This window comes from Caloenas nicobarica, chromosome 11 (assembly GCF_036013445.1).
Source record: "Caloenas nicobarica isolate bCalNic1 chromosome 11, bCalNic1.hap1, whole genome shotgun sequence".
In the NCBI taxonomy this organism is placed as follows: Eukaryota; Metazoa; Chordata; class Aves; order Columbiformes; family Columbidae; genus Caloenas; species Caloenas nicobarica.
In genome coordinates this window covers 6,683,715-6,711,105 of record NC_088255.1, presented here as the reverse complement: position 1 = coordinate 6,711,105, position 27,391 = coordinate 6,683,715, and the positions used below count along the sequence as shown (strand labels likewise).

At 42.2% G+C, this 27,391-nt stretch overlaps 1 protein-coding gene across 3 annotated transcripts in view; it reads left to right on the top strand.

Annotated features, from left to right (window-relative positions):
* LOC135992900 (6-phosphofructo-2-kinase/fructose-2,6-bisphosphatase 4) overlaps window positions 1-27,391 on the top strand; it is a 47,805-nt gene that overhangs the window by 11,706 nt on the left and 8,708 nt on the right. For 2 of the 3 annotated variants that reach the window (XM_065642321.1, XM_065642322.1), the window contains exons 1-12: window positions 4,200-4,310; window positions 11,907-12,023; window positions 15,163-15,259; window positions 17,416-17,482; window positions 18,689-18,763; window positions 19,610-19,666; window positions 19,961-20,082; window positions 21,710-21,917; window positions 22,496-22,642; window positions 23,228-23,332; window positions 25,041-25,170; window positions 25,539-25,601. In XM_065642321.1, coding sequence (XP_065498393.1) covers window positions 4,205-4,310; window positions 11,907-12,023; window positions 15,163-15,259; window positions 17,416-17,482; window positions 18,689-18,763; window positions 19,610-19,666; window positions 19,961-20,082; window positions 21,710-21,917; window positions 22,496-22,642; window positions 23,228-23,332; window positions 25,041-25,170; window positions 25,539-25,601 — 1,294 coding nt within the window. In that variant the 5' untranslated portion in view covers window positions 4,200-4,204. Of the gene's footprint in view, window positions 1-4,199; window positions 4,311-11,906; window positions 12,024-15,162; window positions 15,260-17,415; window positions 17,483-18,688; window positions 18,764-19,609; window positions 19,667-19,960; window positions 20,083-21,709; window positions 21,918-22,495; window positions 22,643-23,227; window positions 23,333-25,040; window positions 25,171-25,538; window positions 25,602-27,391 lie in introns of those variants that run through there. The other variant, XM_065642323.1, reaches the window with a different exon arrangement.

Genomic DNA, 27,391 nt, shown 5'->3' with positions numbered 1-27,391 from the left:
CCAGCCGCGGGGACACGCTCCGGGGTGTGTGTGTGTGTGTCCCCCCCAGCGACCCCGGGGTGTCCCCCCCGCTCGGGTGTCCCCCCCGCTGCTGGGGCGGCGCGGAGCGCTGTGCCGAGGGCAGGTGCCTGCAGCCAGCCGCCAGGGGGCGCTCGCGGAGCGGCCCGGGCGGTGTCAGGGCGCCGCCTGGCGGGCGGGGCCGGTAGCCCCGGGGTGCCGCTACCGGGCGGGTTTCCGCGGTCCCCGGGGGGTGCAGAGGGAAGGGGGGTAACCGCCACAGCGCCGGCTCTCTGTGGGGATGTCCAGGCTGTGCACGCAGGGTGACAGACGGTTCAGGACGCTTCCAAGCGTCGATGGTTTGCGGGGCCCCCTTCCTTGGAAAGCACCGCTAACATCACAGGTGGCTCTTTTTAAACATCGGCAATAAGAAGGGGAAAATGGGAAGTTTGTCTTTTAGCGGCTTTTTATCTTGGAAGTTTTGCTTTTTGTTTCAGGAACTTCCCAGAAAAAGCTACTTTGTGTTGTAGAAAACAATTACCTTGCAAATATAATAGGCCCAGGCAGGATCTCTCATCAAAGCATATTTTAATAACGATTTTGCAAGATCGGGTGTTCTACCTAAAGGTAGGCATACGTAATAGGGCAAAAAGCCTCTGCTTGTATCCTCTCAAATCCCGGCCATAATTTCCTTCCTCTGTTCCCCACTGGTTGAGTACTTCAGGGTTTACAGACTACCTGATGCCTGCCTCAGTTTACATATTTCATTCATCTAATTCTAACAACCCTCGTCCCCTTATCAATCTTTTTAGAACATGGATTCCTGGCTTTTTGGCTAATCTTCCCCCTACATGGAATTTTTTAAAATACAGGTATCTGTTTGCATTCTGGGATTAGTCCAAAGAGACTTTGTTTTTACATTAAGGGTTCATAGTCTGATGTCTCTTGGTCCTTCTCCTCCTTACAGTGTTATGTGACGAGCAGGACCGGGACGCTGTTGTAGTCTGGTCAGGGTGTGTGGCACTGAAACACCTCATGTGCTTGACCTCGGGGCCTGGCACAGTGTGGGGACTCCTTTGCAGCCATCCTGCGTACATAAAGCACATGTTGTGACCTCTGGCTGTCTGTGTATCCTTTAGTCATTTTACAAATCGCTTGGGTCTCTGTGATGGAGAAGGGTTTGTGAACTGTTTTTTTCTTTTTGTGAGCTGTATCTGCTGTGCTCGAGGTGGTGGGGATGTGGGTACCTGGAGGTCTGAAAGTCTCCTTTTATTCCAGGTAGTGAGCTGGAGTGATGGTGGAAAGACAGGAGGCAGAAATGTTGGGTGATTCGTAGGCTGTCAGACTACGAAGTGATATCTTTACTAGGGAAATGAGACACATCAAAGTGACTGGCAGGTATTGTGGAACTTGTATTATGTGGTTACCATATGATACAGCTTATTTACAGATACAAAGTCAGGTTTCTGTATGATCAAGCAGAAGCCTTGGTTCAACCTCTTATTTTTCCGTGTCTCAGCAATAATTAGCGCTTGCTGTCTGTGTTAAACCGTAAGAGTTTCCTCTCTTGTCAGGCAGTCGTTTGAAAAGATTAAGTATAACTCTGTTACTTGGATCAAGCTTGTTCTATTTCTGTGCAGCAATTAATTCTCCAAGACTGTCTTTGCCCTGGATGTTTTGCCTCTGCAGAGAGGTGCTTTTCCAGGTAAGCTTTCAGCTGAGCATGGCCCTGAGAGCAGAAGATTTGCATAAAAGCCTTCCGAGGAGTAAAGGCTTATTTGTGGTTTCCCTGTAGCAAACAAAGCTGAGTCCCCAGCACTTCACCTGCAGGAACCAGCCCTGCTTCTCACACTTTTGTATCAGGACAGCGGGTGATGACAACATGATTGTCCAGAAGCTGATCTCTATCATTTATTAGGAATCTAAGGAGCAATCTTTATTTGTTGTGTCTTTTTCTAAGAATTGAATGCAGTGCCCTTGAAAACCATGTTTGGAAACAAGGCTTCAGGAGTGGCACAAAATTTATGTATTCTTTTTCTCCGTGTCCTCGGTCAAATAGCTCATTATTGCACTGAGGTTATTAAAAACAAATCAAAACCAAAAATCAAGGAACAAACAAAACACACAAGACGCACACCAAAAAACCCCAAACAAAAAACCAAACCAACCAAACAAAAACCCAAACAAAACCAAATAAATTTGTTATTATGCTGTTGATCAAACTTATTTGTTATCAATCAAGCTGAAATCTTTACCTCACAAAAATGAAGACTAGCAGGTGTCCGTCCACACCTCTAATGTCATTACAAACACCTGGACAAACCTTTATTTAAGTTTTGGGCAGGTACCACTGGTTTCAATCTGCCTGAACAAGAAGGGAATTCACTGATGGTATGCTTGGGGGACAAGACTTAGAAATGTAGTAATTCACCCTTGCAGACCTCTGAAAAATGTTCTTGTATGAACAGCATCAGGTCAGTGTTTTCAACTGTGAGGTGCGGGTGTGAGTGGAGTTCTTGTGCTGTGTGTAGATTTGCAGAAAGGAGGTACAAACTTTTAGACTGTAAGGACATTTTCTGCTTTATATATATAAAGCAAGCCTGAGAAGTGTCTTTTCTAAAGTCGGTGTTCCTGTTGTTCTCTTGCTTCTGTTAATATTACATCTCTTGTGAACTGGAGGCACTGCTAGGACAGCTGGAGCATCCTGGTGTGGTCAGAGGGTGAGGTGGGTACCTCCTGATGCTGCACTCTACCCTGGAGTCAGGTGTTGCAATGTTTTTGTGTGCACGGGAGACAGGCTTCTGGGAGTAACCGGGAGCACAGATTAGACTCAGTCCTGCTCACAACTCTCTTGGAAGCTGTTGGAAGTAAATACATACCTAGTTGGAGAAACCAAGAAGCTTTTAGGTGTTTAAAAACTCTCTCTCCCTGCTCCTGGTTTCTGACCCTTGTAATGTGACTCCTCTGACCACTCTGCACCTCCCTGCCTTGGCTATCAACTCAAAACAAAATGAGGGAGAAAATGCTAGTGTAAAAATATAGTGCAGGCGCCTACAGCTGAAAACTGTAATCAGTCTTGAAGAGAAGGAAATCAGCTTTGAGGAGAGGGAAGGGAAGGGCAGGTCAAGCAAACGTGGTTTTGGAAAAATAGCGTTAACTCTCCAAGGGGTGTCTCACTAAATGTCTCTGAGAACTGATTTTTCTGTTGTTTAAAAACTTCTATTGTAGCTTGTAATGGAATAGAAAAAACTAAAATCAATCCTCAGATGTTCAGTCTGACTAGTATTAAAAAAGAAGTACTGACCTTCATGTGTATTTAGGCCAGTGTCATAATGTCTGAGTGCCTGACAACGAATAACAATAAAAATGTGTATTGCACTTCACTGCTGTATTTTCAAGGTGTTGTATTTATCTTCTGTAAAACATATAGATGTATGTGCTAGTGAAATATTCAGCTTTTCAGTTAAAAAGCTGGTGCAGTTGCTGTGAACGCAGCAGCTGGCTGGTGTATTCAGCCGCGCCACTGCTCTTACTGCAGCACAGATCTTCTCAGGGTACTTTGTCCATAGTGGGTTTTTTGGTAGCTAAATAAGATGTTAGAAACCTATTGTTTATGTATGGTTTCCTGCATCGATATTAATTTAGCCTTCAGGCCACTACAGAGTTTAATTGGAAAAATACATCATTCAGTGCATGACTTAAAAAACACATTGAATGCTCCCTGGACAGGCTATTTTTAGGGTTTGAGAGTGTGATGTTCTCTGCAGCTTTAGAAAATGGAATCACCTGCTTGTCGGTGCACAACACCGGCTGCCCCCCGGCCCTTCCCTTCCTCCCCCAGCCCGCTGCCTGCCCCGCTGGGTGATGTGCGGGGCAAGCTGTGTGACACGGCCCCGGCCCGCCGGGCCGCTCCCCCTCAGGGCCTGGGGACGAGGGGGCTGCGCGAAGCCTCTCCCGTGAGGGAGCAGCGGCGCCGCCCCGGGCCTCGGTCCTCCCGCCGCGGGGCGGACACGGGGGCAGGGAGCCCCGGGAAGGGCAGCTCCGGCCCGAGGGCCTCGACCGCCCGGGGCAGCCGCCGCAGCGCGGCCCTTCCCTCAGGGGGGCCGCGGGGCTGCCGCTTCCCGCGCCCGGCCTCGCCCCCGCCGGTCGGAGAGGCGGTGCCGCCCCGCCCGCCGCCGCTGCAGTGGGAGCCGGGAGGCGGGTGAGGATGGCGGCGGCGTCGCCGGCGCGGGAGCTCACGCAGAACCCCCTGCAGAAGACGTGGGAGCCCTACGACAACGGGCTGCCGGCGGGGCACAGCGCCCAGCGCGGCGGTGAGCGGGGCGGCGGCGGGGGGAGCCCCGGCGGGCGGCAGCTGTCAGCGGGACCCCCGCGCGGCCGCGCCTCCCTCGCCTCGGTGGGGCCGCGGCGGGTGAGCCGGGCTCCGCGGAGCCCCTCCCGGGGGCGATGCGGCCTCAGCGGGGTCGGGCCCCGAGCGCCGGGCCCTTTGCCGGGGCTGGAACGAGCCTCTGGTGCGAAGGGCTCGTTCTGCGGGCCCGGGGCCGGTGTGCCGGGGCTGAGGGGGAGGCGGTCAGGGTCGCCTGAAACGCCGGGAAGGCAGGACATCCCGGAGCTGCTGGGTCTGCGCCCGACGGATGGCGACAGCGCTTGGCTGGGAAGAGTATCTTCTAGTTGCTTTTGTTGGTGTGTTTCTTCTTTTCTTCTTCTTCTTCTTTTTTTTTTTTTTTTTTTTTTACGTTCTGGATCTAAGGAGCGTTTACATTCGGTATGTTCTTCCTGAAGAAAGGCCTAAGAACGTCACTGTATTTTTTTTTCTTTTAAGGTCAGTGCTGTATCAGGCCATCTGTTGTATGAGTTAATGGCTTTCCTTATTTTGAGGTGCAGCCAACCAAGTCATCAGCCCCTGAAGACTTTGGCATTTGTAAACCATAGTTTATTAAGAAACTTTTCCTCACGATTTTTTTTCTCCCCTTTTTTTTCCCCCTTACTTAAGTAACTGAGATTCAGTACACGGCAGTTTCGCAGACAAAAGGGGCTTTGTCGTGTGGGATTGTTTTTATTTGTCATGCAAAGAGGCTGACAGAGCTGAGGGCTCTGCTGCGGCGGCAGCCGTCCATGGGCTGCTGCCCTGGGCTCTGCTCTTGCCTTGGTCCAACCCTCGATAAACAAAATAAGCCCAAACTTTCTTGGTTTCTGCTAGGTGCTAGGCAAGCAGGCATGTGTTTCTCTGTGAGCTCCAGCATCTGAAAAATAGTAGGTGTTAAAAGGAGATGAGTGCTGAAATAGAAGTGTCAGAAAGAGTGTAAAATTGCTTTTGTAAACACGCTGAGGAAAATGCTACATTTTGGCCTTAATGCAGCATCTCCTTTCCAAATAAAATTAGTTATAGCTTTGACATAGACACTGTTTTACAAAAAAAACCAAACGAGGAACAAAATTATATATAATCTGGTGAACATACACAGTCTTCTTGGCAGAATTATTTGACCTCTCTTGACTACAACCTTAAAGAAATTATTTTACTTTTTTTTCTTTTTGCTAGGATTCTATAATGCGTGATGCCCAAGACCCCAAGAAAACATTTTGCTAAAAAAACAACCAAACAACAGTTTTGGAATTTTTGTGGTGTTTTTTTTTTTTGTAATCCTTTTGCTTTTGCCCACATTTACTCTTGAATTGTGGCGTAAGGTGTCTGCAGTTATTTGTGACGCATAAGAATTACAGGCACCCTCGAGAGGAGCAGAGCTTACTCTTCCTTGCTAAAACCATCTCTCTTGTTTCAGCAAACTAAGAGCACACTCTAACTTTTCCCATGCAAGGGGGTTGCAGAGACATTTATCCTCTGATTTCCTTGTATCACAGGTTGCCCCTGCTCCGATGAGCCGTCCTGTAGCAGCTCGGGATGGGCTGCCCGGGCTGGGTCATTTGGGGCAGTGCTGGCTTGACCAGTTCCAGTGCTCTGCTTTTACAGGTAACTGTTGACTGGTACTGCTGAAAAAAATACTCAGATTGGGAGTGGGTGTTTTGTCCTCAAGATTAGCTTTCCAGTGAGAGCAGTCAACCTAGTCGCTCTGATGTCTTCTGAATATCTAGGCTAAGCAAGATGAACTCTTTTGGTTTTATTTGATTGGTCTCCTTTGGTTTTATTTTATTTCCTTGTCCATGTTGATGACCTTTATCTTTGCTATTTTTAGTCTTACTTTATCTTTCTAGAAGGTGGGTGAGCAGAATTGTGCGTATTTCCAGTCGAGGACTCCGCAGATCCATCTTTAAAGGGACTTATCTCTGTTAGGGATTTTCTAAAAGTTGTAGCAACTGAGTGTGGGGAAGAAGAAATCTGGTGAGCTGTGCCAGCGTTTGGCTGTCATGGGGCTCTGAAGAGCGAGTTCTTTTAGCCTGTGCCTCTTCGAGGAGTTCTGGCCGTGTGCAGCTTACTGAGCAGACTGAGCTTTTACAGCTGGTGAGACCAGTAAAATTAAGTTAATTGTTCTAAATGTCCTTTCAAACTAAGACTCAGGCAGAAGAAATGCACATTTTTATTAATAACTTGCACTTACCTTTTGTGAAAGATTTTTGTCTGTATACAGGTTGTAGCAAAGCTACTCTTGGCATTGGATGTCACATTGCTTCAAGCTCTGTGAATCCAGCAACCATGGACATAATAGCAAAGTTGAAATAGTCAAAGTTGTTTTGAAAGCCTAACAGAGGTTGTTTATAGAGTGAGATAAATAATGAACTTCCTGCAATTAAACATTATTTTTCCCCCTACGACAGTTAACAGCTTTGTTTCCCTAAAGCTGCTGGAATTTGGTCATTCTAATAATTATTTGCTGTTCGTACACCAGTATGAATGTACACCAGGTCCAAAAAAAAAAAGTATCAAATGAAGATTATCTTTGCTCTAAAGAACTCTACCCTCTGAGCTCACGCTGCTTATGTGTATTTGTACCCCCAGCCTCAGGAGCTGAAGATGGAGAAGGTGAGTGGGGTAAGGACAACACCCGGCTGTAGCCTGAGCATGAGGATGTGTGATGGCGCTGTCGCTGTCGGCATCAAGGCTGCGGGAAGCAAAGGGTAGCCCTGAGAAAATGGATGGCAGGCCTGCCAGGAGCAGCAAATATGAATTGTGAACCCCTTGTACCAAGGTGATGTTAGAAACTGGTGATTTGGACAAAAGGAGGAGAGGCAAATTGGAAGATAATGGACTTCTTTAGTTATAGGAGCAGTATGGGGAGCTTGTCCTGGAGGAGATGCAGAAGGGTCACTGATTATCACCATTGATCAACAGGAGAAAATGGATTACCGATAGTTAAATTGGATAAGTGATAGGGGAAAGCACGTAAGGTGAACCTTATTTGGCAGGGTAGTTGTGTTGGCTTATGTTGTAGTTAAAGATATTTGTGTATGAGCCTCTAAATAGTATAGTGATTTTTGACAACAGGCCTTGAGTTGGAGGCCATAAAAGCAGCAAGAATCCTCTGTAAGCTTCAGCTGGCTAACTGTTGCAACATGATAAAGAAAGCATCTGACCTTAAAAAAAATCTGACTTAAAAATTTAACACAGATAAGGAAAAAGCAAAATCTCATTTTGGATGAAAGGAAGGGATAGCTGATAATATATTAAATAGTAGATGAACTTGAAAAATACCAACTCTTGTGTCTGATTTCATATGATCATGTGAGTTTTGAGGGCTGATGAAATGCTGCACAGCTGATCCATATTGTTCAGTGTCCCACTTTGGTTTCACAACCTTCTTTTGCATCTTGCTTTATTTCACAATAGAGTTTAAGAGGGAAGAAATGAGCATGCAGTTTCTTCTTTCTGTGACTGTTAGATCTTAAACTTTAGAAGGGTAGGCACTCATAATTTTACTCTGAGCTGCAACTTGCTGTGTTGTTCAGTAGTGTATAAGAAGTTTTTAACTGGGGTAACTACTTTGCTGAAATGGCAATGCTTGATTTTAATGCGCTTCATCACTTGGCCATTTTCTTTCACTGATTGGTATTTTGGGCATGTTTTTTTGTGTATTCCCGCTAAGTGAGGGGATGCAACATACATTTATTTTTGATACTGCTGTTTACAAACATGCTATTCTACATGTTTATGTTACGAACATCTATTTTAAAGAAAAAAAAATCGTAAGGTCATAGAGCATCTTTAGAAAATGATGGCATATGGCCCTGTAAGTTTTGTTTTGCTGTTCTGAATGTGTATGTTCCTCTAGCAAAATTAGTGTTGGTAGCGCATCCACAGGTCAGACTATCTGAAATCCTTAAGAGTTACATATGTGAAGCAGTGTTAAAAGATGAGTTTGTCTGTTCAAGACTACATTGTGTAGAGAGTTTTCTGGAGGTAAACCAGACAATCCAGCTGTGATACAGCTGAGATACAGCTGTGCTTAGGAGTCTGCCTTGGCTCTGCAACTTGCACCTGTATAACTACTTTTGTGTTGCAGATTGTTTTTCATATAAAGTGAATGATGGTGAGGTGCTGTGAAAAGGAGAATTGAGCATTATGTCACTGGGAAAATATTAAACGAAAGAGACTTTTTTATTCCAGGAGTTAGATATGTGTGACTTGTGGTATGTTTGCGTTTTTTATCAGTCCACTTCCTCATGTCAAAATTGCTTGCATTTCTTCAAAGGAAGCTGTAAGTCTCGAGACACTGACATTTTGAATACCGTCACTGGAATGCATGTTCCTCCCCATTTGCAGTGAGTGTTGGCAGCGTTTTGTTGAGAGCTGTGGTTCAGTCACATAAAGTGAAATATAATTAAATTATTTTGAACTTTTGAGTATTTGATACACCCTCAGAACTTTGCATTTTGTTCTGGTCTCGGCTTCTTTACTGAGCTAATGAGCAAAACTAAGCCTTGCTAATTACACAGGATCGTAAGGAAGAAACCAAAAACCCGTGTCTGCTGTCCTGAGTCTTATGTGTGTTGTTGAGAATGCTACACTGAAGTACAGAAGAAATAAAACAGTTGCTTTGTGTGTTTTTATTTTCAGCCCTGTCATTTAGGTGTTGCCATCTGCTATTTTGACCAGCAAATGTGCCTTCGACTTCTACCTGGGAACACCCAGGTGTGCTTGTCACTAAGCGCTGCCTGTGTAAGTGGCGTGAGACCGCAGCCATCACTGGCCATCAAAACCAGAACACCAAACATGGTTTAGTGCCCCAAATTTTAGATTGTGAGCTGGCATCCTCTTGTTGCAGCCCGCGGTGCTCTCAGACCAGCTCGGCACTGGTAGGTGGTGTTTGCCATCTCACTGTGTACTGGGTGGGACTGGGAGGTTCCCAGGGCTGTGGCGTTGTGCAAAAGCAGAGCATTTGAGATCACTGGGATCAGCGGGATTCCTCCTGGCATGCAGGGCATCTGTCTCACTGGTATCTCCCTTTAAAGAGGAGAAGCACTCTCGGTCAGCTGGGCACCTAATCACAACAGGATTCCAACTTGTTTGATTGGGTTCAGCGGATAATTCCTCTGGTTTCTGCTGTGTGGTTGCACGTTAAATAGCGGTGCGGAGAGTGGAATGCAAGTTAGGCGTGCATGTTAGACTATGTACGCGTAGTAGGGCTCTAATAAAAGCAGTGATGCTAGTTTTTTTACTCTCCTTGAGGAAATTTGCATAAAAATGCAAGTGATGCCAGACTTGCACACTGACTACTTGGCAGTGGGAGGAAACGTCCCTCTGACATGTTGCTGTGGCGCTGCTGATCCGGTTTGCTGCTCAGTGAGAAGATCTGTTCCAAACCAACGTCGGCAGTAGGGCCGAGCTTAGAGAGGGCACTTCTTGGTGTAGTCTGTGAGGCAACCGTTGGAGCAGACTGCTGATTTCTTCACAGTACCTTCCTATCCCTTAGTTTTGCAAAAGGAAGTTTTGCTTTGGTATAGATCTATTGTTACATTACCAAAAGACAGATGTTCTGTGAGAAGGCTAAATTTGTGTGGCTCACCCCAGGTAAGACAAACAAACAAACAAAAGCGGAACCAAAAAACCCCCCCAAATGAGGTGATCTAGGTATAATGTTAGTTGATGAATTCTGTCCTGAATGGGTAGAGAAGCCTGTTGGCGCAGTTCCTTGCGGAGCAGGTGAACCTGAGGCAGCATACAGAACCTTTCTGTACGGATCCTGCTTTGTCTTCCCAAGTCTTGTTTCACTGCTTGCACTGGAAAATTGTTTAAAACTCAAGCTAGATGTTTCAGGTGAAGAACCTTTCAAACTGGCTTTGAAGAACAACAGCTTATCTTAACATTTCTAGGGGCTCAGTGATTTCTCTCATCTCAATCTTTTATTGTCCTTAAAACTAGAAGCAAAGCTGTTAAGCTTAGCAAGCACTGTACTCTTTGCACTTTGTAGTTTTTGCTTCCCCAAAGCCTTCCTTGCCCCTCTTGGGGTTGGGGTTCACTGGCCTGAACTTGGGAAAAAGAGGAAAAGGGACACAAAAACCTTATTGCTCTTGTTTATAGGCTTCTGCTCAGAGGCACTTACGCTGAGGGCTGTTACCAGTGTCCCCCTGGAGACATGGACGTGTTTGGATGGATCTATTTTGTTTGCATTCACTTCCCTGAAACTTTCATTGCATGGAGCAGTAGACTCTGTTTCACAGGTTTTGAGGTTAGGTGCAGCTTTTGCCTGCTTCAGCATTGAAAGTGATATGTTTTTAATGGTTTTGGGGTTTGGTCGTTTCTTTTGCTTGGTGTGTTGGTTTTGGTTTTTTTTTTTTTCCAAAGTGTGTTTTGAGAAAGCGCATCTCTCTTTGCTAATCTGTTCTTTTTCAATGAATTTACTATGTGGAATAGCTGTGCCAGATTTGTGCAAGCGACTTAGTGGGATGGGACTACTGTCAATCCAAGATTTGGGAATCTTGGGCAATCACAGCACTTCATGTAACAGTTCAGTCATGCTTTACAGCCTAACACTGATGTTTAGTCTTTTGGAGTGAATTGGCTCCTCCTTTATCAAGACACTGAGAAAATTGTTGCACATGTGGATTGTATGGAAATTAATTGCCTTTGAAATGAAGCAGGGAGGGAGCTGGTGATATCTTTGCGCCACTTTAATATCTTCTTTCTTTTTAGGCAGTTCCTTGTAGCTGCGATAGATTCATGTAAGGTATCCATAGTTTTGTGCCATTAAAATGTTCAAAAAACTTGTTATTTGAAAGGAATGCCTCAAGGTTTTCAGATTATACATATAACTCCTCTAACTTCATACAGTGTTTTTTTAATTAAACACACTGCCTTTGATTTAAGAGTATTTTTGCATGTATTTCTGTATACCAGATTATTGTACTTGATTGCATAGAATACTTGTGTTTTATTCTAGTAACCATAGAAGAACAGTCAAAATAAGCTCTGTTTCAAGAGATTTTTGTGTTAATAATATCTAAAGGAGAAATAATAAATAGTGATTATCTTTGAACTTGTTTCGCTCAAAAACAAGAAGAGGTTGAGCAGTGTTAAGATCTTGTCTTAAAGATTTAAAAATTATCGAAATACTATGTACACCTTGCAGTTTCCTTTCAATGCAAGCACTGAACTGAGGTACATGGGGGTATAAGATGTCAGTGTCCTTTTTTTTTTTTTTTTTTTTTAAAAATATGTCCTAAAACATGTATGCAAATCCATAGACTTCTTTGTCTTCTGCCGGTGCACGATTCACGTGTCCAGCATTGCACTGCCACTGACGCGCCCTTCCAAAATTCAGCACAGTAATAAGAAGCCTGGTTAGGTCCCCCATAGTCCTAAAGAAACCCCCTGAAGGAGTGAGACACGGTGCATGAGCTGCTTGAACGGTCACTTCCTCAGAGAGCACACGGCTTGTCGTTTTCCACCGCAATATAAGCCTTGGCTTTGTGGGAATGTTAATGGTAAATCCTGATTTTCTGTTTTTCTGTTTCAGTATGTATGACTAATTGCCCTACTCTGATTGTCATGGTGGGTCTCCCAGCAAGAGGAAAAACCTACATCTCGAAGAAGCTGACACGCTATTTAAATTGGATTGGAGTGCCTACAAAAGGTGATGGATTTACTTTTGTTAACGTCAGAAGGACAGGGCAGATGTTAGGTGTTTTATAAACCTCATTCCCTGTAATTTTGTTGCCAAGTTTGTCTACTTAAAATCTTTCTGCTCTGTTAACTTATTTTTAAGCAATAGCATACACAAGCTTTCTGTTCATTTAGATGTTCATTAATCAAATCTGGTGACTGTTCATTTACTTCCTTGTTCTGGCAGGTGCCTAAATCAACTTTTTACTCGTCCCTTAACACTTTGGTTCTTCAACTGTCCTTTTTTTTTTCTTCTTACTTTTTATGTGGGTGAAAGGGAATCTTGTTTACAAGCGGAGAAGCAGTCAGCACTTCTGGGTTAAAGTTCTGACTTCTCTATCTTATTTTGTTTATGAACTTTGTGCAACCTGTAATTCTCTGTGTAACTCTGTTTAACTGCATTTGTGGAATGAGTTACAGCTCTCTTTGAATGTTAAGAGCCCAAGGAACTGAAACAGCCTGTTGGTATCACTCTCTTAAGGACTTTACTTGTGTGTTTTGAGCAGAAAGGATGGCTCAGATTGGCCGTGCCAAGGACCTGCCTGTCCTACCTCATTTTGGAGCTCCTGGGGTGTCTTGTGGGCCCAGATTGACAAGTAAACAAGACCTAAATCCCCTTGAGGTTCTGAGCAGCTGTCTCCCCAGCCTTCTCTTTGCTCTTTGTAGAAGAAAAAGAGAGTTCTAGTGTTCTGTGACTCGGTGTCTGGTGCAGTAATGGTAGCTTTATAGTTATGACTAGTTAATCATTTAAATAACATTCAATATATTAGATCATACTAAAGTGTAGACTTTTGGCTTGTTATTTAGACGTGTTTCCTAGTAGCTCTAGGAAATCAAGATGAAGTATATATATATTTAATCTGCCTTCTAGGGTATAGCTTTTTGAGTTGGTGTTTTCTTAAGCTCTTAGAAACTTGTTGAATATGCTTTATTTAGATGAGATGTTATGGAGGATACATTATATTGTTTGAGTATGAAAGTTTACAGGATTTAACTTACCAATTGAGTTTCGACTGTTTTCACACAGGATCACCCCTCTCATGAGCAGTATCAGATACTTAGGGACTTCAGTTTTATCCCTTAGGGTGAGATGGAATAACAATCTAAATAGGTTAGCTGGCATTCAAGCTGATAAAATGTGTGTGATATAACCATGCTGTTGTGTTAGATACATATCTAGCATACATTTGTGTAGATGTGTACATATGTCGTTGTGTTGAGCATTTTACTATGTGAACTTTAAAAAGCAGTAATCCGGTATTGGGCAGCAAAAAAGATATTGTACACATCTGGCTTATGCTTGGTTGAATATATCACAAATATGTTAAAATAGTTATAGGAAAAGTTCCATGGGCTGTTGTGAGCAGCACATCAGAAAATACATGTGCTTGTGCTTATTAAAAAATAGAGCATTTCTGCCTAATTTTACAAAAATATGCAACCTAGAGTTGCCATATGAGCTTCCATTCTAGGTTGCTGGCTATGGTTTGTCTTTGCTAGAAAGGATGACTTGGGATTTTCCTGGTAAACTACAGACCCTTTCTGTTGTTCGTATCATCAGTGATGATGCAAGTTTAGCACGTTTATTGAAGCCAAAGTCAATCTAAAATATCTCAAATAGATGACACATTGCCTAACGTGTCCAGTTGATTAGGATTGAATCGATATATGTTAAGTATCAAGTAGCCCTGACATCTGTTACCCTTTGGCTCTTAATGTCTTAAAATTAGAGTGTGCTTAATGTAGTAAGTGTTCTTATTCTCTGAGACAGATGGCGGAAATTATGAAGTTATGTAAACCAGAGAAAAGATAAATGCCATCTTATCACATACATGAAGCAAGCTGGAGAGTTCACGAACAGAAGGTGGACGTAAATAGCCCAGGGTTGATGTTAGTCAAATCATTTCAGCCATCAGTTCTGTGTTTTCCTTTGTTCCTTCCAAAATCCTCTGTCATCTGGAATGCGAAATGGTTAAAAATACAGAAGACTTTTGTCTGGGTTTTTGGAAGGAAATCAGGTCAGTTAGATGCCTGAATAGAATAGTGTTGCAATGTGGTTTTTAGATACTAAACTTTGGGAAGCTTTTTTGAATAGTGCTGGTTGTGTGGTGGTTGTCTGACAAGTAGTTATACCTTGGCAGCTTCTCAAACAGAATACTTCAGTTTGATCTAACGTTAAAAAAAATGCTTTGCAGCTCAACAGAGAAAATCTATAGGTCAGAAACAAGTTAAACATTAATTGCACTTCGGAGGCCTACTTTCAGTTGTCAAATGAAGTTAATTATGGTACAGTGTCATTGTCTGCCACGTGGCAAAACAGAACTGCCTTGCCCTAATCCCATATCCAATATTGTGACACGTATACGGCCATAGACCTTATAGACCTTTGCTCGGATAAGGAATCGTTTTCTTTGACCACTGTTAAGAAATCACAGTAAGATTAGATTCAGTACTGATGCTGTGGGTTGGTGTATGGGTAGTGTTGTGGGGTTTTTTTTTTTGTTTTTTTTTTTGGTTTTTTTTTTTTTTTTTTCCCAACGTAAGCATTTTTAAATAAATGCAACAGAGGTTGCGAAATAGTATGTACTGATCCTTAAGGTGTATTAGAGCAGAGTTTGGAAAAAATGTTTCCACAACTTGAATTTCAAGTTTCATTCGTCAAAAGCAAGATTGGCTCTTCCTTGCTTAAAGAAGAGCTGAAAGTTTTGGGAGGTGCTGCCAGAATATTATTTCACTGCACATATACACAGAAGAAAAAGCTACATTATTAGTAGTCCTTTATAGGCTACTGAAATAGACTTCCAGCCACCCCTGCAGAGGAGGAAAAGAGTTTCTTTTTTCAGGCAAACCTGCAAACAGAGGCCCAGCAATACAGTCAAAATTCTCCATTAAAGCTATGTACAGCCCAAATGTTTTTTTGCCATTTCCATGATTGTTGTTGTCTTTGTATTTAAAAACAAACTCCCCAAAACACAAGAAGAAGTATGATATGTTGGCTTCATACATGATAAATTATTTTGTCCTTGCAGGTAGTTTGGTTTCAAAGCTGTCATTTGTCCTTTTTACATGAATACTGTTAGTTCCCACTAATACTGGTTTCTTCTTGGCAGAGTTTAATGTTGGTCAGTATCGTCGAGATTTGGTGAAAAAGTATAAATCTTTTGAATTCTTCCTGCCTGACAACGAAGAAGGCTTGAAAATCAGGAAGTAAGTTTGAAAGTGTTTGGCTGTGTGATGCTAATTGTACTAAAATGGTACCCTCTGTGATTTGCTCTTGGAGACTGCCTTAATTTGCATTTTTGTATGCTCAAGACCCTTACAAGACAGCAGTATAAAATGACAAGGAGAAGAAATTCTAGAGGAGGTGAAAAATTGATTTGTTTAGATTGCTTAGAATTTGGGATATTTTTTTCTTAATTGCTTCATTTCAAGCATCAAAAATGCAGAGAAGGTAAATACTTGATTCCTTTTCACCTTTCAGTTGACTATGAGTGTTGTTATGGCTGCAGATGTTCCAGGATATTTTTCACTCAGAGCAAAGCAGTTTTAAAAAATAGTTATTATTTTTCTTAACTTTTTGTAAGGTATCAGCTAATAGATGCGACTCTGCTCTCTAATTTCTAAAATGCCTTTTTAGAACTCCTGCGTGAATAATAAAGAAGAAAAAACCCACATAATTGCTCTTCTTTTTGGTTTGCATACTGGAATTTTTCACTTGGAGGGCTTTGGATATATTTGTTGTTACCCGTTCAAACGAGCGGGAATAAAACTCTATTATTTTCTCCCTGAAATTCTGTTTTTGGCCGCCATGCGGGTGTTTCACACAGTCAGTCAGTGCGCTGCCTCGAAAATTGCCATATTTTGCTAATGCTGTGCAAGGCAAGGTGAGCACCAGTGTGAACATCTGTGCCCAGATGGAGCACTGGAGACTGCCCTCTTGCCTGGAAGGAGGTTGTGCTTTCATGTGGAGGGAAGAACTTCAGAACAAAGAGGATGTCAGAGCAAGAGGGAGCTGCCTGTGTTTTTTACAGATCAAACAGGAAGGTCTTCTGATTTTCTTGACCATTCATTGTCTTTTTTTGTATGTTCAGGAGAACGTTTAGGATAATGCAGTATGAAATGAGAAGAAACACATTTTAGAGGAATGGAAATGCAATTTGTTCGGCTACTTAAAATACAGAGTGTTTTTTTTTCTTAATTGCTTCAGCTCAAGAATAAAGAATGTCTGGACTTTCTTACTGTCTGGACTTACTTTTGTGGCTCCCTCTGCTCGTCCTCTCTGTTCCCTTTCCCCTTCAGCAGCAGTTGAGTGTTGTTGATGTCAGGGAAGAACAACTTGCTGAAGAACCTCCTAATCCTTTGTGACTGAAGCGTAAATACGAGGATATGAGGTGCATTAGCCTTGCAAGCCCCTACCTTTTGCTTGGAGGTGGAGCCAAACCTTTAGTGTGCCTCTGTGTCACCTGTTAGACTAAATGATGGGGAATGTAACATGAAATGCGCTGTGTGAGCTAATCTGCCTATTTAGCAATGAGTAAAGAGGGTTTATATTTATTTAGTGAAGAGTTGACTGATGAATCTCAGTTCCTGACATCTATTAACTTGCTAATGTGGAAATACTGTCAGGAAAGCCTTCATTTTTCTTTTCGGATAAAGCTGTGCATGCAGAACATGGTAAATGTAAGAAAAGAGTTATGCATTTCAGTCTGGAAGTCAAAATAGAGGAGTAATGCACAGAGAGGCTGTTGAAATGAACAGGGTTTTATGCTGGTACTGCAAAAAGTCCGTACTCACTGGAAATAAATGGGGCTCTGTTCTACTAATGAGTAAATCGTGCACAATGTTAATGTGCAATTTTTACACAATAGTTCAAAAGAGAAGAAGTACTTTACTGAAAAATAGTTGTCTGTCCACTCTAACTTAAGGCCACAAGGTAAAAGCCTTAAGTTGATTGATTTTTCCCTCTTTGCGAATCAAATTAAGAAGCAAATATCTGTGAATAGGTAATTGGGAAAAGGGTTGCAGGTGTGATTCGGTGATGTTACTGTAGATCAGTGAAAGTTTATCCTGGTCAGCTGAGCTGATGGGTGTTCTGGAGTGATGTGTGGTTGTGTCAGTTGCACAGAGGATCACTGGGCTGGCCTGGCCTGTTTTGAGGCAGGTGGCCATGGCTGTGTTTCCTTTGCATAGCTTGATTGACCTCTCTGGGTTTTTCCCATCTTTTGGGGGGGAGCCGATTAAAAAATACGTGGTTTTGAGAGAGATTATTTAACATCTGCCAGGGTGCTTTGATCACAATGTACAAGTGCATTAACAAAATGACTCGAACTAGCATTTGAGTTTTGCTCTCTTTCATTTTTAAGACAGTGTGCCTTAGCAGCGCTGAATGATGTCCGGCAGTACCTCAGTGAAGAAAACGGGCACGTGGCTGTAAGTTTCTTGTTGAAGACACATTCTTGAGATGTTTCCCTACAAAACAGTGTGTGTCTGCTGCATAATACACAGCCTGAGTCATTCCAATATCTCTTCAGTAGATCAGTTTTTTTACCTTTTGGACTTGTATGTTAGGTCTGCCTGTCGCTGCACTTAAGTTCAGGGTGGTGAGGCTGTATCGAGCAACCGCCTTTGTGATTTGAGTGATTAACTGAGGAGAGGAGAGGGTAGCACTAAGAAAAATGCCTCCCTTCTCTCCACATTATATAATGTACTGTTAAACACGTCAGTTGTTCTGGTTGCACTTGTGTTTGATTTGATAGTCTGGTGTTTCAAGTGAAAGGTAAAGACTTACTGAACAAAAAGCATCCTGGGCATTGCTTGGCAGTTGTGTTACTGACATGAGAAACCTCTGAAGAGAGCAGGAGAAACTCAGAGTAAATCACTAACTATCTGAGTATTTAATAACGGGATGCAAAACACCAGCTGTTCAACTATTGACATTGCGTATTCACATTAGTAATATTTTGTGAATAGCATTGTTTTTCTTGAGACTATTGACATGACTCTGGTATTTTCATTAACTGATTGGGGACAACCGTCAACTGTAAGTTCTGCTGGGGACATGAGGTAAACTTTATACTTGGGCAAACTTCATATTTGGTAAAACACTGGTGTATACAGAGCTAAATGTAAGTTTTTAGAAAAATGACTGCATATGTCTTGCAATTCATGGGCAGGACTTACAAGTCTTGCAAATCTTCTTCCCTTTAAAAGTTTTACACTTGTATTTTGAATAGCATATTTATTGCCACATCTTTTTTGTGTAGTATAAATGCACTAAAAACCTGTGCATTAGTATTTAATGCTGATATGGGCCAGGAGGAAGATTTTGTCCTGTATTATGTGTTAAGCTCAAATTCTTGTTGCTTCTTCCAAATACAGCATTCTGTTAGTAGTGCTTTCAAAATATTACTCTATTTTAGTATTTAGAAAATTAGGTGTAAAATAGGAATATATTTTGTTTTCCTGTTGGGCATGTTGGGGTAGCAGGGTAGAGGGAAGGGGAAGTGTTTTCATTGCTTTCCTTCACATTGAGGGACTTGGAACCCTTATTTTTGTTGTTACTAACACAGTGCTTTTCATGGCTATGATGCTTTTTAAATTTCTCTCTCTCTCATTCCCTCCTGTAATTATTCCTAGGTCTTCGATGCTACAAACACAACTCGAGAACGTAGAGAAACTATTTACAAATTTGGTGAAGAAAATGGATATAAGGTAAATCAAAGGCAAAGGAGTTCTGAGCTAATACCTGGACAAGTAAGGCAGTGATAGTTTTGCCTGTATCTGAGTTAAGTGCACTAGCATATGCCACGTCCTTCCTAGATGTTTAGTCAATAGTGCATTTTGTGTTCTCAAGCATTATTTGTGATTAAAAGTCACCCAGTCATCTTTACTGTTTGTACTGTTTGGAGCTAATCTCTTTTATGCCATGGCTTCAGTTTTGTCATGCTGCACCTGTAGTTCTGAGTGTACTGTCAGCAAGAACTATTTAAAATATGGTTCTTGGCGCAGTTCAGATTTTTGCTACAGGGAATTCTGTGTTAGTTCTGTACCAACAAAAAACTTTCTGTGGCTTTCTGCCTTCTGTCTAGGATCATTTTGCATTAGCTGTTCTCCAGTAATCTTTCATTTCCTCTAAACTTGTGTCTCCATAAACCTTTGATACAGCAAAACACAAACCTCTTTCTAAGTGAGGCTACTCCATTAGCTGAAAGGCTTCTAAATTATTATTTCAGAAGCCTTAGTTACTGTTTGTGTGGCTGAACTTGCATCTTCCGCATCCTCAATTTTTATCACTGCAAATTTTTTTTACTTATAAGCATTGTTGGGGAAAAAAGTACAGAGCACGATGCTTCAGGGAACGATAAGCCAATGGTTTGTGATGAGAAGTTCTGGAGAAACCTGAGTAGATAAAGGGAAGTTAACTCGCGGCCCTGTTAAAACAGGGATTGGCATGGAAGTGGGCAACATAGTGCTTGTGTGTGTTGGTTTCCAGAGGTTTTATAATGCATCTTCCTTCTTCCCTCCTTCTGTACATGTGACTTCCCGTTTGGACCGAAGACTTTTTTTGTTGAGTCTGTATGCGTCGATCCAGAGGTGATTGCTGCAAACATTGTGGTGAGTATAGAAAAGTCTGCTTTAACTGCTTTTAGTCACGAGGTTTAAAGTAGCTCAGTATTTTTAGAAGTACCTTACAAGAACTTCCAGAAGAAAAAAACAGTAGCTCCCATTGATGGAACACTTTTCACTTCTTTTCCTGTCCATGTGTATACTAACTCAGAAGTTTAATTCTATAAAGAATAGCTCTTTTGCTTTACATGTATTTTAATTAACTTCCCCCTTCTAATTTTTTCAAATTCCATTAAAAATGGAAAGAAACTTAGGTACTACTCCTGTTTTTATTTTAAACAGCAAGTGAAGCTGGGTAGTCCTGACTATGTTGATTGTAGTAATGATGAAGCAACAGAAGACTTCATGAAAAGAATAGAGTGCTACAAGAACTCATATGAGACGTTAGATGAAACTCTTGACAAGTAAGTGATGAAATAATACTGTGATCACAACAAGGTTATTTTAAGATATTTCCTTAGAGGATGGAGCATCCCTTGTTGGAGATCAGGGCTTTCTAGTTTGTTTAATGGCTTGAGCTCTCTTTGGCAAATTAGAGCTGAGTTTGGAGGTGTAGCTGGAAACTTGCCTGCTTGAGGAAAGTTGGCTAATGAGTCTTCTCTGGAACGATGTTCTTTTTGATATACCCGCTTGGGGAATAGTATGGTTCTTCTGGAACAGAAATTATTCCAGACTTGCTGTAGTGGTTGTTATTAGTTTTGGGTGGGGGTTTTTTTAGTATGTAGTGATTTGTAAGTATGAGTGATTTGTAAGCATAACTTCATTTCTTGATATGGCTAAGATTAATTTCTAACACATTGGTCTTAAAAATGTGACTTCTATTTGTTTATTTGTACTTGCAAATTATCCTGCAGATGCAGGGCTGTGAGAAGCTTTCATAGCTGGATTATTTTCCCTCATGCCAAAGAATTTATCTGTTTCTCATTCACTTTCAACACTTGAAAGGGATGCACCATGTGAGGAGGAGCCCTGTTCTCTTGCTGCAGTCCAGGATTTCGGTGTGGGTTTTAGAGCTGCGCTCATACCAGGTGCTCCTGGTTTGTTTCGGGACCAGTGCTATAGAGAAGGCTGAGCTGCATTTTAATGTAATTGAGCGTAAGTGTGAAGCTGGTTCAGTCAGATCAGCTCACGCATGTAATTTCTGTCATGGACCTAATGGTTGTGCCTGGGTGCAATAGTAATGATTAACTCCAAAGAATGCTATCAGAGATGAGGATACTTGCTTCTCATCACCGCCATTTGGTTTTATTATAAGTTTGCTTCATTTATAGTGGTGTGATGTCTCAAATGCATTGCTGGAAACCAATAGTGCTTATTTTCAGCTTATTAGATTTTCTTCCCCCTTTAAACTAGAGGCTACTTTGAAATTATAGCTCAGATGATAAAGGATAAGCAGTGAAAATTGAAACGGTAACCTGTCTGATGCTAAGAGAAGGTAGTGATGGGTTAAATTACAGTACCGTTAATAAGTAGTTGTCGATAGAGTAGTTGAGAGAACATCTTGCTTCAGGCTAGTCCTTGGTCCTTCTGATGCTGTAGTTTTTCTGGAAGGATTAACTGGGATGGATAAATAGTGACCTGTGCCTTTCGGCTCCTGGTGCAATCAGGCAAATACTTGCTGTGGGGGAAGTGTTTGTAACCTGGAGAAAAATACCCAGTGGTGTAAAGTATCTGGATATCTTATTGCAGCTACCACAGTTGAATGACTCCACTGAACTTTCCTGTCAGTGGGAGGGCTGTTTTTGTCCAAGAGTAGGATCCAGATTTGAGAGACAAAGTGCAAGTAAAGGGAACAGAGAAGAAAGGGATGTGAGCAGCTTACGTGTGAAAGGAATAGAGTTCATCCTGTACCTTTGGAGTATTGCGTTATTTCTTAGGACTAATGCATATTCCATGGGAAACTGAGGGCTTGTTTCTTGCTTCTGCTTGTTGCCCCTTTGTTTTATAATGGGAGAGAGAGTGGGAAGGTTGTGGTATATGCTAATAGAAACTATGTGAAATCTTACAAATCTTTTTGTTTGCTCGTGAAAGGGATCTTTCTTATATTAAAATTATGGATGTCGGAAGGAGTTACCTTGTGAACAGAGTAATGGATCACATCCAGAGCCGGATCGTATACTACCTCATGAATATCCATGTGACTCCTCGGTCGATCTACCTCTGTCGGCATGGAGAAAGTGAACTCAACCTGAAAGGGAGAATAGGAGGAGATCCTGGGCTGTCCGTCAGAGGGAAAGAAGTACGTACCTCCTGAACAAGTGTGACTGAGTTTTGTGTATGTCTATGCATGTGTGTACGTGTCATTACAGCTTTCTTCCTCTGCACCTTTTTCCTCTTAATGTGTTTAAGAAGGATTTTTTTTTTTAGTTGCGTATGTGGGTAGTGGAAACTGGATGTACACACTTTGTGTGTTTTGATTTGGTACATGCTCCTTACATCTCAATTCTGTGGGCTGAAATTTCCTTTTTATCCTACAGCACAAAGCAGTTGTCAGGCAAGCTTTATTTTTTAACTGTATTTTTGTAAAATCCTGACTTGTTGGGTAATTGGGAAGGTTCATAAGTTAAAGCTGAAAGGAAAATTCCTGGAGGTAAAGACGGGAGCTGCAGAAAACTTGTGTCTTCCTTGTACTCCTTTCTTTCCCTCCCCTGTCCCTCTTGGCTTAGCAGAATGTGTTGTATTTTTTAGCAAAAACTTCAACAGAGTCTTTTGGAGAAGTTCTAATGAGTTTACAGAGGCTAGAGCCTTTGTGTTCCAAACTGAACACAGTGTGTTGGCTCTGAGCCCTCATCCAGTGTCTAATGTTTTTTCTTGCAGTTTGCCAAAAGCTTGGCACAATTTATTAATGAGCAAAATATCAAAGATCTGAAGGTTTGGACCAGCCAGATGAAAAGGACAATTCAGACTGCTGAAGCCTTGGGAGTGCCTTATGAGCAGTGGAAGGTTTTGAATGAGATAGATGCAGTAAGTTCTTGTTTTCTAAACATCTGATAAATAGCTTTGTTTGCTAGAGGATGAAGTACTTAATTTTGTAATTACATGCCTTTTATGGGATAGAAAGTAATTTAAGCTGGTTCTGGAGGCTGGAATGATTGTCATTAATTCCTGTTAACAAGGCTAAACGTTTTATTAAAATTTGCTGTAATTAATTTAGGCTTGGTTTGTCTTTCCCAGTAAAACTTTCCCCTGTAGAAGCCTTGATGCTAATAAATTTTTGGTCGGTGGAGATTGTAAAGAAAAAAGCTTTGCTAGTTGGCACTTTCCAACTGCACTTGTAAGATATGTGAGCAGGTACAATAGATAAAATGTGGCCTTGGTCAGTGACCTTGCTTGCCCATGTATGTAACTTCACTTGTATAGGGATTTAAGGATTCCTTCTAACCACATCTGAGTCCAGCAGAGTGTCCTCTTCATCATTTGTGAGAATTTTAAGTGTCAGAATAACAAAATACGTTGTTAAAAGTTAGTTATATATGATTTTATTTGAGTGATATCTGCTTTTTGCACAGCTGGAAATACATGTTTTAAAATTATTTTTATTACTTATAGGGAGTGTGTGAAGAAATGACATACGAAGAAATACAGGAAAATTATCCACTTGAATTTGCACTGAGAGACCAAGACAAGTACAGATACAGATACCCTAAAGGAGAGGTATGCTATTTTTTTCTCTCTTAAGGTGCAGGGTTTCCTTGTCATCTTTAATACATGTATGCTGCCTTTAGGAAGAAAGCAAAAAAGAAAATTAATAAGAAGGTTGTTCACTCTCCAGGGGGGAGCACATAGGAGCTTGCAAGGATTGAGCTCAGACCATTTAATTTAATTCAGGTCTTGAAAAACAAAACAATGGATTTAGAAACACAGTTGAGAGCTTTTATCTTTTGGGCATCGTTTTTGTGCTGGTCCTGCAGTGATAAAGCAGGAAGAATGATTGTGAGGTTTCAAACTGTTGCATATGCAAACATACTGCCAGGATTGCCTTTTTCTATCCATCCGTGCTGGAACGAAGGGCTGTTTTGCATGCGGCTCTGGCTGAAACACTGCGGAAATCTGTAGCCACGTTGGTCTTTCACTTTAGTAAACTCCTTGCCTCTGGGAAAATAACTCGTGACAGCTTTTCCAAAGCAAAGCCATTGCAGCGCAGCAATGACCAGATGGTCACAGGCCCTTGTGGGTGCTGCAGGCCGGGGATGGGGCAGCAGGGCCCAGGGGACATTGGACCAGCTGCTCCATTTGTGTCCTGGGAAGCTGTTCTTGTCCTGAGAAGTCTCTGAGGTCTTTCCTCCGCAGTCAGGAGTAATCACTGTGCTAAGGGCAGCCTGTGATAAGAGCTGGGGTGTTGTGGCTGTGACCCTTGTCTTACTAATGAGGCAGTCATTAAGCTGCAAAGTTCTCCTAATCCATGTGAACAAGGAGTGCTTGTTTTTCAAACTGATGCCATCCTCCAGGATGGTGACAAGCATTCCAAGCCACCTGTGGCTTTGGGGTGACCAGTTGACCTCAGTGGTTTGTCAAAGGCAGTTTCTGTGTCACAGTAGCTGTCACAGGGTTTGCAGAGCCAGGCTGGAGCCCGCTGGGTCCCTCTTGCTAAGGTCTGGATCAGTTGTGCTCTCCCCAGCTGGGCAGCCCCCACGCCTGCGCTGGCACCAGGTGAGGCCTTTCTGCTCTGGTCCTGCCTGCCCCGCTGTGTGACGGGCTGTGTCACCCTGTGTGCCAGGCAGGACACGTTCTGCAAGTATTGTCTTTACTGTGCATGTGAAAATTACCTTTAGCACACACATGTGGAAGTCCTGCTGGTGACCCGCAGCAGCAGGGTCGCTGTGCGTGCTGCACGGGCTGGGCTGCAGGAGGAATCGGGCTGCCTGGCATGGTGAGACTGGGTGGGATGGTGGCTGCCATCACCAGACCAGCTCATCAAGCTGTTAGCTTGCTTTCAAAGGGCAGCCTGAACAAGTCAGGCTTTGTGAACGGTTTGTATGCTGACTGTAGGCTGGGCTTCCCAGATTTTTGCTTGGGAGAGAGATGCTTTTGAAGATGAGGTATGAAAAATAGTGTGCAAGACTTAACCTGTACATTTGCAGGTGCTGTGAATTAAATTCTAGGGATTTTATGGAAATTCTTGATCATAGTGACTAATTTAATACAGCTTTTCCATGAGGGAGCTGTGTTTTGTTATATGGATGCTCTTTGATAGTCTGGAAGACCTGCACTGTGTTCTTAATATAAGAAAAATTATCACTACAGTATTTGTGCACTAATATAACATTTAGAAGATGAGTAATATGAAAGTATGATCAACTGTATGTACGATTCAAAGAGTTTTCCCTTTTTAATGTGCTGTGTATTTCTGTTCCCCTCCCAGTCTTATGAAGATCTTGTTCAGAGACTGGAACCAGTAATTATGGAACTTGAAAGGCAGGAAAATGTGCTTGTCATATGTCACCAAGCTGTCATGCGCTGTTTGCTCGCATACTTTCTAGACAAGCCTGCAGGTGGGTCTTCCTTGATACATGACAAATGATCTAGTTTTTGAAAATTTACTGATTAGAGTTCCAGACAGCGAATTCTAACAATTTCTTTTATCATCAGAGGGGGGTTGTGCTAGGCAAGTATGCAAATGTATTTTTTTCCTATTCGACCTCCCCATGTTACTTCGTAGGTGGTTTTTATTGAGCTGCTTCTCACCTGAGAGGCTGTAACGTTTGTTTTTCTGCAGCTGTTTGAATAGCAGTGCTAGGGAAAAAAACAGATACACCGTCGGATAAAAAGAGGCTTTCAAGTGGTTGACCTGTAAGATAACAGAAAAGTTAGTGTTCTTGTAATCTGTATTTCATATGTAATTTGTTGTTCAATTTCTCAGAACAACTGCCTTACCTGAAGTGCCCGCTGCATACGGTCTTAAAGCTGACGCCGGTGGCTTATGGTGAGTGATATTAAGTATATATAATGTGTAAGTAACTATACTGTTACTCACGTCTGTATTATCAGTACACTTTGTGAAGCATTTCAGTTAAAACACATTTCTAATTTATTTTGCTATAAAAGAGAATTGAACCCTTAGGTTTGACATTGCATGTATGTCTGTACAGCTTTGTTAGAATCAACGAATCCTTTGGTTTACGTTTGCTTTGCGTTATGCCAGACAATAGGTATATATTAGTGAAGGCCTGAGACTCCCAGAGGCTGTAACTGCTAGTGGACAGTTTTCGTTTGTACTCAGTTCATACTGTCTCACTAATTCCTCTGGCAAACCTGTGCCATTTACACATCTGGTACAGTAAGATCTCAGGTTTTATTATGTGTTGGAGGGTGTTGCTTTTTTGAAGACGGGCCAACGTACGTTTCTGTAGGTTTATCATCTTACAAAGGATGTTTCCCTTACCCTTAAATAAAATTGTTCTCTTTCCTGAAGATTTTGTTTGTGAACCTTCACACAACCGCATGAACTTCCCAAGTTGGCTGTTGGCAGCAGCTGTTACCAGGCCCTGGCTCAGGGGCCTTAACTGAGATTTGCGTCCAGCTCGTAGAGTGTGTGGCGTGGGTTGTAACGGGTTTCAGGCTGATAGCTAATTACGTTTTGCCTGTGTTTCAACCTCAGTGTAACGTGTGCCTGCCAGTAATGTTCTTTAAATGATGGCTTAATTATATCTTCCTATATCTTATTACACTTTAGAAGATTATTTATAGACGGAATTATCTGCACAGCTTACCAAGAAGTGGATTGCCAAAAAATGCTAGTTGAGTTATTCATCGGAAATGCAAAGCTGTCTTTGATTATCAACTTTGAAAAATAGTAGTCTAGACCTGTTTTTTGTTAAGTCTCTAGTGAAGTTGTGCCAAAGTAAATAGCTGTTACCCTGCAAAATCTGTCTGAAGAGATTTTTGTTGTTTAATTGCAGTGACGTCCTGCAGTAAGTAATAACTGTCTATGCTTTGGTGACCTCTGGTGTTCCCAGCCTTGCATGACAAGCTGGAGTTTTGAAAATAGAACACCTAAAACTTGTTTTTACACGTTTTATGGGGGTTTTTTGTTTTTGTTTGTTTGTGTTTGTTTTGGGGTTGTTTGTTGTTGTTTTGTTTTTGTGGGGTTTTTTTGTTTGTTTGAAGTGGGAAGTTGGATGACTGTTCATAAATCTTAAGAGAACCTGGATGTTTGCAGTGTTTACTCACCCACCGAATGAGAAAGGAGAAGAAGTGCTATGAAATACAGTCCCTGCCCTTTTGACCCCAGTGAAAGAAATGCCACGGTTCTTTTTTGAAGTGTTTGATACGTATGTTTGATGAGCACATTTCAGCCGACCTGCTTTTTGGGACTTGGCCATCCGAAAATAAAAGGCCTGTGTGAACTGTTTATATGTGCAGCATTATTTCAAGCCGTGTCCCTTGGCTGCAGTGAGGGTGCAGGGTCAAACACGGTGTGTTAATACACCCAGCTGATCCTGTTCTGGAGTGACACCTCCCCAGGGGTTGACTCTTCCTGGCATTGGGAACCGCTGTCACTCCTGCCCTGCGCGTCTGAGCTTTAGTAGGGGAGCGTCTGTTAAAGCCTGAGAATTGGATTAGGATAAGCGGGACTTTGACCCCAGAATCCAGCGTAGCGGTGTCTGTGTGGGCGCACAGGAAAGACAAACCGCATCTTGCTGTGGAACTTGCACATCGGCAATGAAAAACGAGTTGGGAATATGCACGTTGCAGTTAACTGTGGAGTAACTC